The 12,500-nt window shown below is 42.8% G+C and overlaps 1 protein-coding gene, 1 long non-coding RNA gene and 1 pseudogene across 4 annotated transcripts in view; all 3 read right to left on the bottom strand.

Moving 5' to 3' along the window:
• Positions 1-4,573, bottom strand: part of LOC114555549 (dynamin-1-like) — a 32,677-nt pseudogene extending 28,104 nt beyond the window's left edge.
• A 5,564-nt stretch (positions 4,574-10,137) lies between these two features.
• On the bottom strand, positions 10,138-11,497 carry LOC114556026 (uncharacterized). The gene is made up of 2 exons (XR_003692622.1): positions 11,170-11,497; positions 10,138-11,030 (listed from the first exon to the last, which is right to left on the bottom strand). It is a non-coding gene; the product is annotated as an uncharacterized LOC114556026 (long non-coding RNA).
• A 677-nt stretch (positions 11,498-12,174) lies between these two features.
• Positions 12,175-12,500, bottom strand: part of LOC114555594 (protein FAM160B2) — a 28,025-nt gene continuing 27,699 nt past the window's right edge. For all 3 annotated transcript variants that reach the window (XM_028578102.1, XM_028578103.1, XM_028578105.1), the window contains exon 18: positions 12,175-12,346. In XM_028578102.1, coding sequence (XP_028433903.1) covers positions 12,247-12,346 — 100 coding nt within the window. In that variant the 3' untranslated portion in view covers positions 12,175-12,246. The remainder of the gene's footprint in view (positions 12,347-12,500) is intronic.

The following is a 12,500-nucleotide window of genomic DNA, read 5'->3' as shown; positions in this document are numbered from 1 at the left end:
TGTAGCGGAGTAACTAAAGTAACTAGTAACTAAAGCTGTAACAGATGAATGTAGCGGAGTAACTAAAGTAACTAGTAACTAAAGCTGGAACAGATGAATGTAGTGGAGTAACTAAAGTAACTAGTAACTAAAGCTGTAACAGATGAATGTAGCGGAGTAACTAAAGTAACTAGTAACTAAAGCTGGAACAGATGAATGTAGTGGAGTAACTAAAGTAACTAGTAACTAAAGCTGTAACAGATGAATGTAGCGGATTAACTAAAGTAACTAGTAACTAAAGCTGGAACAGATGAATGTAGTGGAGTAACTAAAGTAACTAGTAACTAAAGCTGGAACAGATGAATGTAGTGGAGTAACTAAAGTAACTAGTAACTAAAGCTGGAACAGATGAATGTAGTGGAGTAACTAAAGTAACTAGTAACTAAAAGCTGGAACAGATGAATGTAGTGGAGTAACTAAAGTAACTAGTAACTAAAGCTGTAACAGATGAATGTAGTGGAGTAACTAAAGTAACTAGTAACTAAAGCTGTAACAGATGAATGTAGTGGAGTAACTAAAGTAACTAGTAACTAAAGCTGTAACAGATGAATGTAGTGGAGTAACTAAAGTAACTAGTAACTAAAGCTGTAACAGATGAATGTAGCGGAGTAGAAGTAGAAAGTGGCATGAAAAGAAAAGACAACAAGTAAAGTACAAGTACGTCAACATTTGGTACTGAAGTACAGTACTTGAGTACATGTACTTAGTTACATTCCAGCGCTGTATATACTGTGTGTGTGTGTATTGGTGGTGAGTCTCACCTGTGGGACAGTTGATGAGCTGCAGCACCAGCGGGCGCCGAGTGACGATCCCTGACCCCCGCGGCAGGAAGTCTCTGAGACGGAGACACAACAACTCATGAAGACATGTTACTCAGGGGGGCCCAGACATCTGGAGCCCCCCCTGCTGGCTGGCTGCAGTACAACTACTAAGCTAACACACAACAACTCATGAAGACGAGCACACAGTCCATGTTACTCAGGGGCTACGGTCACACTGCAGGCAAACAGGGCCCAAATCTGATGTTTTTGGGGTCAAGTGACCAGGTCAGACTTCTTCAGAAGTAGTGTGAACACTCAGATTAGATTTAGACCACTTCCATATGTGGTCCTGAATCAGACCCAGGTCTGATGTAGACCACTTCCATATGTGGTCCTGAATCAGACCCAGGTCTGATGTAGACCACTTCCATATGTGGTCCTGAATCAGACCCAGGTCTGATGTAGACCACTTCCATATGTGGTCCTGAATCAGACCCAGGTCTGATGTAGACCACTTCCAAATGTGGTCCTGAATCAGACCCAGGTCTGATGTAGAGCACTTCCATATGTGGTCCTGAATCAGACCCAGGTCTGTCAGTGTGAACAACCAGGGATGATTTGATGTGACTCTTACATCAATCTACATCGACATTTGTCACAATTCTGGGAGTTAGCCCGAGACACAGACAGGAACATTAGAAACTAGACTAGGCTACAGCATGGAGACCAGTGATGGAGCTAATGGAGGGGGAGGGAGGGGTTGGACCTGATTGGTGTCTGGGGAGATACTTCAATCTAAACTAGAAGGCTCATACCGTAAACGCTCCGTGTTTGAAATGGAAGAACGGGGACCCAGGAGAACATGGATTCCTTCCTCCATGACCTCCCTAACGTTAGTGTGACATCATGCTGGGTCTGATGTCATTGGTAGTGGTCTTTTGGTCATGCCGCTCAGTTTGAAACTGCAAACAGTTCACACTGGAATCTGATGTAGGCCAACGCAGCCAGGGAAGCACAAACATCTGGAGCTGCAGTAGACCTCCTAACCTAACAGGGAATGGGTTTATGGGTTTATGGGTTTATGGGTTTATGGGTTATCTTGTTGTTTTACAGTTTTCAGCGATGATCCAGAATCCAAAATCAGCAGAATTGAGCGGACGGTGTTTCTGATCGGGGTGGAGATGTCTTAACATTCAGTTTTATTTGATTCATTATCTGTTCTAGATTAGGTTTCACACGCCGATGTGTAAAATAAAAAGCACCTTAAACTAGGCACTTTAAATTTATGTATGGATTTGTATTGTATAGCATTTTAATATTGAGGTTTTGTTTGTCTGTTTTTATGTTGTGTCCTCTTATGTGTTGACCTTGCACTTTGAGCTACTTGCACATTTTTTTCCAATGTGGGTTACACTGCAAATGGCTAATAAAGTGAATCTGAATCTGAATAAGAATGGTCAACATGTCAAATTGCATTTTTATTCATCTATAGAAAACGGCACATTTTCTAGAGGGAGGACCCTCAAACCCCCGGCCAAATAGGTGCACCTTAGTCTAGAGGTTGACTGATGAATCGGACGATTTTTGGCATTTTGTACATAATCGTCATTCGGCTGATATCTGACTATATCGGGCCCATTAATAGGCAGGCACATCGGCGGCCAGCCTAGTGTTGATAAAGGTTATTTTCTTCATGCATTATTTATACAATATATGTTTTTACATTATACTTTTTTTTTTTTTAAATACACAAGTGCAGATTGGTGAAGTGTATCTTAAGTAATTATTAGTGTTACATTTCATCTTTCAAATAGAGGTTTACAAACAAACGCATATCGGCCAAAATAAATGGGCATCATTTATGGGCCATCGGCTGACCCTGATCTCTAAAGATAGACATCAGCCAGAGACCATAAGGGTCTCTACGCTAGTCTTCCAATAGACCCGGGCCATCATATCATAATCTCTCACATTCACATCATCAGACCCACACTGGGTCCAGAATGAAGATCTGCAGAATCTAGCTGCTCGGGGTGGAGATGTGTTAACATTATTTATTATAATTTAATTTAATAATAGATTTGTTTAAAATCTGCAGCTGATTGTGTGGAGTCCGTTTGTTCCTGAACATCTCATGTTTAATATGAGCTGTGATGTGAATCCTTCAGGAGGACTGCAGCTCCAACACTGTCACGACATCCTCCCTGGGTGTGTGTGTGTGTGTGTGTGTGTGTGTGTGTGTGTGTGTGTGTGTGTGTGTGTGTGCATGCGTGCGTGCGTGCATGTGTGTGTGTGTGTGTTTGTGCGTGTGTGTGTTTGTGCGTGCGTGCATGTGTGTGTGTGTAGGAGTAGGTGGAAAGCTGCAGTGTCTGAGTCCCCTGCAGTTAGCTCACACACACACACACACACACACACACACACACACACACACACACACACACACACACACACACACACACACACACACACACACACACACACACACACACACACACACACACACACACACACACACACACACACACACACACACACACACACACACACACACACACACACACACACACACACACACACACACACGCGCACACAGTGAGTTGTGTTGTCATGTGACCAGCAGCGACCAATGAGAGGAGACTGTTCTTCCTCAGGGTGAGAGGAAGATAAAGATTCAGCCAATCAGATGTCAGACAGAGAGAGCACGCGCTCACACAGAAGGAGACTCTGTCTTTATATCAGAGTACATTTACTAAAGTACAGCTCTGAAATACTTCACCTGAGTACTCCCATTTACTGCTCCTGAGTATTTTAACACTGCCGTGGTTTTAAGGATGAATGGAGGCGAGAATGTCTCAGATCTTTGGGGGGGGGGGTTAGGCTCTTCTGACTCACTTTGAGTCACTCATAGATGAATAACTGGCCTCGCTTTCACACGTTAATCATTTCAGTGTGATGAGGCTCGTCTTACTGTCTTCTTTTAATGATTTAATGTCTTGTTAATATACCATATATATTAAAGACGTGAATCATATATCAGCGCGTGCAGCTGGGTTTCTGTTGTCGTATTAAGTGTGTAATATATATTTGTGTGAATGCTGCTGCTCTCAGACTAATTAAAACCTCTTACTCTTTCTAACACGTTTATATTATTATATTAAACCACCAACACACTGCAGCTTCTCAGTATTACACACACACACACACACACACACACACACACACACACACACACACATCTTCTTCTAGTATCTTATGAAGCAGAACATACTGGGACCAGCTGCTGATTTACACTCCATCCCACTCCATGTCTACTTGTCTTGATATTATGTCTTATTGTATATTAGTATATCATGTTGATTTATGCCTATATGTATATTGTTGTCTCTACTGTACAGTATGTGTCTATATTACTATGTGTCTATGTATAGAGAGGAGTTAACACCTACCGAAGTCTAATGGCCGATAAATCTGATTCTGATTTATTCAGCGGCTCAGCCCGGCCTGTAGGCAGCCGGGCGGCTCCCTCTCACACGGGGAGCAGGAGGCACGGCACAGCACGGCACGGTTTCGGCCCGGCCAGACAGACACAGACACACAGACAGGCGGACTCACTTCCCCACGAAGTTCTCCAGAACGGAGCTCTTGCCGGCGCTCTGGCCGCCCACCACCGCGATCTGCGGCAGGTCGAGGCTCGAGTTCTGGCCGATGGACCCGAAGGCGTCCTGGAGCTGGTTCACCAGCGGGATCAGGTCCTCCATCCCCCGGTTCCCCATGGCGGAGACACGGCCGGCACACAGCGGGGAGAGAGACAGGTGTGGACAGACAGACAGAGACAGACAGAGAGATAGAGAGACAGCGAGACAGGCAGAGAGAGACAGAGAGAGAGAGAGAGAGAGAGAGAGCGAGCGAGCGCGCGAGAGAGACAGACAGGTGTGGAATCTGGATGCTGCTGGTGGAGATTCAGTCAGACAGACAGGCAGCAGGCAGGGAGACAGGCAGGTGGATGGATGCAGCAGCTAATCCGTCTGTCGCTCCGTGCTCTTGTGTCATGTTACGCTGTGCACGCGCAGCGATCAGTGAGTCGATAATCGATCCCAAATCTCAGATTCTCTCCGATGACGATGACCTTCAGTTCTTCTTCTCTCCTCTTCCTCTCCTCCGCCGCTGCAGGGAGCATCACACACACACACACACACACACACACACACACACACACACACACACACACACACACACACACACACACACACACACACACACACACACACACATCCGGTGCAGACCTTCACAATAAAAGCATAGAAGCACTAATAGCCCACTGATATTTAAATTAAAAACAGATCCATTAATAAACACAATAACAAAATGTCTATTTTTATGTATAGAATAAGAAAGAAAATCTCAAATATTATCTAATCTAAAAATATTCCAACTTGTTTTGTGATTCCATCCATCCATCCATCTTTGTCCGCTGTGATTAACAATCTTTAATATTATTATTTAGTTTTGTCTTTCTAATGACGTATTTCCACAGTCTGAGACTTCAACAGTTTAACAATAAACTGATAAATTAAACCGACAAACCACTGACTCTTGAAACTTTGGCAAAACCATGTCCCACTAAGAAAAGTGCCAATTCTGTTGAAAATTAATAACATTTTCATGAATAAAAAGAATCAAGGTTATAATCAGTTTTTTTTTTTTGCACATATGTAAGGTTCTTTTATAGGTTTATTTTTAATTTGTATTAATTTAATGATTATTTGCTGGCCCATTGCCTACAAAATCAGTTGTCTTCGGATAGGAGATAATCATTTCAACTTGATTAAAAAAACAAAAATCAATAATTGAATTAAATAATATCTTTACTACATGAAATAGTACATAGTAATATGTTTTAAAAACTACAAACAGTGAGTTTTTTAAAAATATTTACTATTATTTTGTGGTTGCTCAAAATGTGTCCCACATATTCGTCACCACCGTCAGATATTTATAAAAAGCAATAAAATCAGGCAACTACAAGGTCAACTACATTCCTGAGGACCCCATTCTCAAACCTTCAGCTCTACTGCAACGTTCAAGATCAATCAAGCTCCCTTAAACTTGCTATTTTCTCTTAAACTGTCTCTTTTGTATTACATTTTTTAGATATGATTATGACATAAATGTATACTTTTAAGAAGAGGTCTGAAGTAGCTAGCAGTAGAGGGGAAACAAGATGGCTAATGTGAACAACTCATGCATATCATGTGAAAGAGTCGGTTTTTGTCGCCACCGTCAGGTTTTGGTGGGTATCCTCACGGCTGTGGTTCGGCCTCGAGGCTGCGGCCGAACCACAGCCGTGAGCCGTATTTACTGTGATCAACAAATATATTGTCTAGCCTCCGTTAAGGACCGTTTGGAGGTTTTTATCACCACCGTCAGACTGGACGTCACAGAAAACCTGACGGTGGGGATGTGGTGACAAAAACTCTTTCATATGATATGCATGCTCAGGATTGTTATTTTTTGGAGTTAACTGAAGTTTTTAAGCAAGAAGCCATCTTGTGTGGTATACATTTTGGAATCGTATGTTGTTATGAGGCCACTGTCACCAGATTAGTGTCACCACCGTCAGAGGGAGTTTTATTTGTTCTAAATGAATATGCTTACAATATGTTTCTTCAGTGCTGTTGAGTTATTAAAGTTATAGTCTCTTTTAATACAAATACAGTACAGGCCAAAAGTTTGGACCCACCTTCTCATTCAATGTGTTTCCTTTTTATTTTCATGACTATTTACATTGTAGATTCTCACTGAAGGCATCAAAACTATGAATGAACACATATGGAATTATGTACTTAACAAAAAAGTGTGAAATAACTGAAAACATGTCTTATATTTTAGATTCTTCAAAGTAGCCACCCTTTGCTTTTTTATTAATAAGGGAAATAATTCTACTAATGAACCCTGACAAAGCACACCTGTGAAGGTAAAACCATTTCAGGTGACTACCTCATGAAGCTCATTGAGAGAACACCAAGGGTTTGCAGAGTTATCAAAAAAAGCAAAGGGTGGCTACTTTGAAGAATCTAAAATATAAGACATGTTTTCAGTTATTTCACACTTTTTTGTTAAGTACATAATTCCATATGTGTTCATTCATAGTTTTGATGCCTTCAGTGAGAATCTACAATGTAAATAGTCATGAAAATAAAAAGGAAACACATTGAATGAGAAGGTGTGTCCAAACTTTTGGCCTGTACTGTGTATGTTTTTTAAATAAAAAACATTACTTTTTTTCTATTAAGGCTTAAAGTAAACGTTGTATGATGTTAGATCTTTTAAAGGAGTACACGTGAAACCAACACAGTCTCACTCCCTACTCGTCAAATGGATGACGCATGGTCAAGGACCCTGGCGTCAAGTTTCAACCAAATAGGGGTACCCTTGACGTTATTTTTCGACGAGGGGGGTCCGTCAGATAGACATTCATGTTATTCCCTCACCGTCGGATATCAACGAAAGAAAAAAACACGCCCCCCCGCCCCTTAACTCGAAATCTGTTACAGTTATTATTGGTATTTTTAGCCCAATAACCGCTGTTTTAATCAACATTATTCACGAGATATTATCATGGTTTATATGTATTTCTTTTTATGTTATTATTTCGGTATATTTCGGCCAGGGAAGCTGAGTTGCTTTTTTGTTGATTTATATTTTTTAAACTATAATGCTACATCTATCAACATTTATTTAGATGTTATCATGGTATTCATTTCTTTACTTTAATAATATTATTTCGGTCTTATTACCGGTGAAATATTACAGTATATGCTGTAATACAGAACATTACGATATGATCCGAGCAGGAAGCATTCAAAGCCGATAGGCCTATCCCACAATGCAATGCGGCCATTCATTTCAAAGAATCAGGCAGCAATCAGCTGGTCTTTAACGCCAGGATCGCTTCAATATACATATATACAGTCAGTGGTCAGTATTACTTCAATATACATATATACAGTCAGTGATCAGTATCACTTCAATATACATATATACAGTCAGTGGTCAGTATCACTACAATATACATATATACAGTCAGTGGTCCGTATTACTTCAATATACATATATACAGTCAGTGGTCAGTATCACCTCAATATACATATATACAGTCAGTGGTCAGTATCACTTCAATATACATATATACAGTCAGTGGTCAGTATTACTACAATATACATATATACAGTCAGTGGTCAGTATTACTACAATATACATATATACAGTCAGTGGTCAGTATTACTACAATATACATATATACAGTCAGTGGTCAGTATCACTTCAATATACATATATACAGTCAGTGGTCAGTATTACTTCAATATACATATATATATATATACAGTCAGTGGTCAGTATCACTTCAATATACATATATACAGTCAGTGGTCAGTATCACTTCAATATACATATATACAGTCAGTGGTCAGTATTACTTCAATATACATATATACATATATACAGTCAGTGGTCAGTATCACTTCAATATATATATATATATATATATACAGTCAGTGGTCAGTATCACTACAATATATATATATATATATATAGTCAGTGGTCAGTATCACTTCAATATACATATATACAGTCAGTGATAGATGTAGCATTATAGTTTAAAAAATATAAATCAACAAAAAAAGCAATCCAGCTTCCCTGGCCGAAATATACCGAAATAATAACATAAAAAGAAATACATATAAACCATGATACTATCTCGTGAATAATGTTGATTAAAACAGCGGTTATTGGGCTAAAAATACCAATAACTGTCACAGATTTGGAGTTAAGGGGGCAGGGCGTGTTTTTTTCTTTCGTTGATATCCGACGGTGAGGGAATAACATGAATGTCTATCTGACGGACCCCCTCGTCGAAAAATAACATCAAGGGTACCCCTATTTGGTTGAAACTTGACGCCAGGGTCCTTGACCATGCGTCATCCATTTGACGAGTAGGGAGTGAGACTGTGTTGGGTCATAAAAATCTAGACTGGCAGTAGGTTTGCGATAGATGCAGATAACTGTCAGTGTTTACACCAATGCATTCTAGTGTGACGTTACTGGGCCATTTAATCTGATTGCATTTCAAGTTATTCTTAACATACATGAGAACCCCCCCACCCCTGCCCTGACCCCTATCTTTCCTAAAAGTTGTGTACTCTGGTAGTGACACAGCAGCCTCAGGTGAGGAGCTGGTAAGCCACGTTTCAGATAAACCCATAAAATCGAGATTAGAATTTCATAACAAATGTTCAATCTGTTCACGTTTTGGCACCAAGCTGCAAACATTTAAATGACCCCCAAACAACCCCCCCTTTTTATATACTGGATCCCAAATAGTCCTAGCCTGATTAATTTACATGGAGTCTGGTGGAGATATGCTGGCTCTATACACGCTAAAAGTCCTGATTATTTACATGGAGTCTGGTGGAGATATGCTGACTCTATACACGCTAAAAGTCCTGATTATTTACATGGAGTCTGGTGGAGATATGCTGGCTCTATACACGCTAAAAGTCCTGATTATTTACATGGAGTCTGGTGGAGATATGCTGGCTCTATACATGCTAAAAGTCCTGATTATTTACATGGAGTCTGGTGGAGATATGCTGGCTTTATACACACTAAAAGTCCTGATTATTTACATGGAGTCTGGTGGAGATATGCTGGCTCTATACACACTAAAAATCCTGATTATTTACATGGAGTCTGGTGGAGATATGCTGGCTTTATACACACTAAAAGTCCTGATTATTTACATGGAGTCTGGTGGAGATATGCTGGCTCTATACACGTTAAAAGTCCTGATTATTTACATGGAGTCTGGTGGAGATATGCTGGCTCTATACACGTTAAAAGTCCTGATTATTTACATGGAGTCTGGTGGAGATGTGCTGGCTCTATACACACTAAAAGTCCTGATTATTTACATGGAGTCTGGTGGAGATATGCTGGCTCTATACACGCTAAAAGTCCTGATTATTTACATGGAGTCTGGTGGAGATATGCTGCTCTATACACGCTAAAAGTCCTGATTATTTACATGGAGTCTGGTGGAGATATGCTGGCTCTATATACGCTAAAAGTCCTGATTATTTACATGGAGTCTGGTGGAGATATGCTGGCTCTATACACGCTAAAAGTCCTGATTATTTACATGGAGTCTGGTGTGTTTGGTGATGGTTATATATAACATATAACATAGTTTTACATCAACACCTGTAAAGCACTTCAACAGAAAAATATACCAATAAAGTTTTTAGTTAAACAAAGAAAACGATCCACGTTAAAAAAGTCTGTTTGACTTTTTATTTAAGTGAACAAATCTGACTTGATTACATCATCGCTGAGGTCACTCTCATTCTTTGGGATAAAACCATTCGAACATTCAATTAAACTTTTTTTTCACATTTAAATATCCGTGTGTGTGGAATCTGTTTCCTGTCCAAGCTCCGCCTCCTGGCCGAGGAGAGTGGAAGTCCCACCTCGTCCTGTGTATAAGCCCCACCCCTTCCTGTGTCCAGGCTGTCAGTTAAAATGTGTCCGGTAGTGAACGGGAGAGAATCATAATGTTCTGATCCTGTTTGAGTTCAGCCATGTGTATGTGTGTGTGTGTGTGTGTGTGTGTGTGTGTGTGTGTGTGTGTGTGTGTGTGTGTGTGTGTGTGTGTGGGTTTCCTCCAGGTACCCGGTGTCCCCCACCATCTAAAAACATGTACTAGGGTCTCCAGTCAGTGCCCTTGAGCAAGGCACTGGCTCAGATGTGGAGCTGGTCCCCGGGCGCAGCTACATGTATGTGTATGTGACAATAGAGAAGCTTTAAAACTCGTCTCCCATAATATCTACACCAGCTCGCTGCTAGAAACACACAAAACATCATCAAAGCTCCAATAAACATTATAAAAAGCTCCCAAAACGTAGAAAACCACGACGCTAACATTCTGAGTTCCAGCGGACGGAGAGGGACTCTCACAGGAGAGGATTCTTTCATGACTGCATCACCATAAATATTAAAACTAAAATAATAAATAAGTAAAACTTAAGCTGTGACATCACAATCAGGGAGGAGTTCATTAAGGCAGAGACGGCGATGAGGCGTTCAGGGTCGCCTCGAAACCTCCACAGGTTCAGTTTCCTGTTCAGTTCAGACAGGAGCACCTGTCCCAGGAGATACCTGTCCCAGGAGCACCTGTCCCAGGAGCACCTGTCCCAGGAGCACCTGTCTCAAGAGGTACCTTTCCCAGGAGGTACCTGTCCCAGGAGCACCCGTCCCAGGAGCACCTGTCTCAAGAGGTACCTGTCCCAGGAGGTACCTGTCCCAGGAGCACCCGTCCCAGGAGCACCTGTCTCAAGAGGTACCTGTCCCAGGAGGTACCTGTCCCAGGAGCACCTGTCCCAGGAGGTACCTGTCCCAGGCGCACCTGTCCCAGGCGTACCTGTCCCAGGAGGTACCTGTCCCAGGAGCACCTGTCCCAGGAGCACCTGTCCCAGGAGGTACCTGTCCCAGGCGTACCTGTCCCAGGAGCACCTGTCCCAGGAGCACCTGTCCCAGGAGTACATGTTCGCGTGTCCTCGGGACAAACATCAGGGGGTCAGGTGTGTGTCAGGCGGATCAGGTGTGTGTCAGGTGTGTGTTGGGGGGATCAGGTGTGTGTCAGGGGGATCAGGTGTGTGTCAGGTGTGTGTTGGGGGGGTCAGGTGTGTGTCAGGGGATCAGGTGTGTGTTGGGGGGTCAGGTGTGTGTCGGGGGGTCAGGTGTGTGTCAGGTGTGTGTTGGGGGGGGTCAGGTGTGTGTCAGGGGATCAGGTGTGTGTCAGGTGTGTGTTGGGGGATCAGGTGTGTGTCAGGGGGATCAGGTGTGTGTCAGGTGTGTGTCAGGGGGATCAGGTGTGTGTCAGGTGTGTGTTGGGGGGGTCAGGTGTGTGTCAGGGGGATCAGGTGTGTGTCAGGTGTGTGTCAGGTGTGTGTTGGGGGGGTCAGGTGTGTGTCAGGGGGATCAGGTGTGTGTCAGGTGTGTGTCAGGTGTGTGTTGGGGGGGTCAGGTGTGTGTCAGGGGGATCAGGTGTGTGTCAGGTGTGTGTTGGGGGGGTCAGGTGTGTGTCAGGGGGATCAGGTGTGTGTCAGGTGTGTGTCAGGTGTGTGTTGGGGGGGGTCAGGTGTGTGTGTCAGGGATCAGGTGTGTGTCAGGTGTGTGTCAGGTGTGTGTTGGGGGGTCAGGTGTGTGTCAGGGGATCAGGTGTGTGTCAGGTGTGTGTTGGGGGTCAGGTGTGTGTCAGGGGGATCAGGTGTGTGTCAGGTGTGTGTTGGGGGGGTCAGGTGTGTGTCAGGTGTGTGTCAGGTGTGTGTTGGGGGGGTCAGGTGTGTGTCAGGGGGATCAGGTGTGTGTCAGGTGTGTGTTGGGGGGGTCAGGCGTCCAGCGGCAGTTTGACGAAGGCGATGGCAGCGAGCTCCTTACAAAACTCCTCGAGCACGATGAGTCCTCTCAGCAGAGTCAGGTGATCCAGTCTGACACACACACACACACACACACACACACACACACACACACACACACACACACACACACACACACACACACAGTTTTTTAACAGAGTTTAATTTGAATTTGTATAAATTCTGCGTCCATAGAGTCCATGTGGCTCTGATGATAATCAGCTGC

Source organism: Perca flavescens, chromosome 5 (genome assembly GCF_004354835.1).
Source record: "Perca flavescens isolate YP-PL-M2 chromosome 5, PFLA_1.0, whole genome shotgun sequence".
NCBI lineage: Eukaryota > Metazoa > Chordata > Actinopteri > Perciformes > Percidae > Perca > Perca flavescens.
This window is presented reverse-complemented; position numbering and strand designations above follow the sequence as displayed.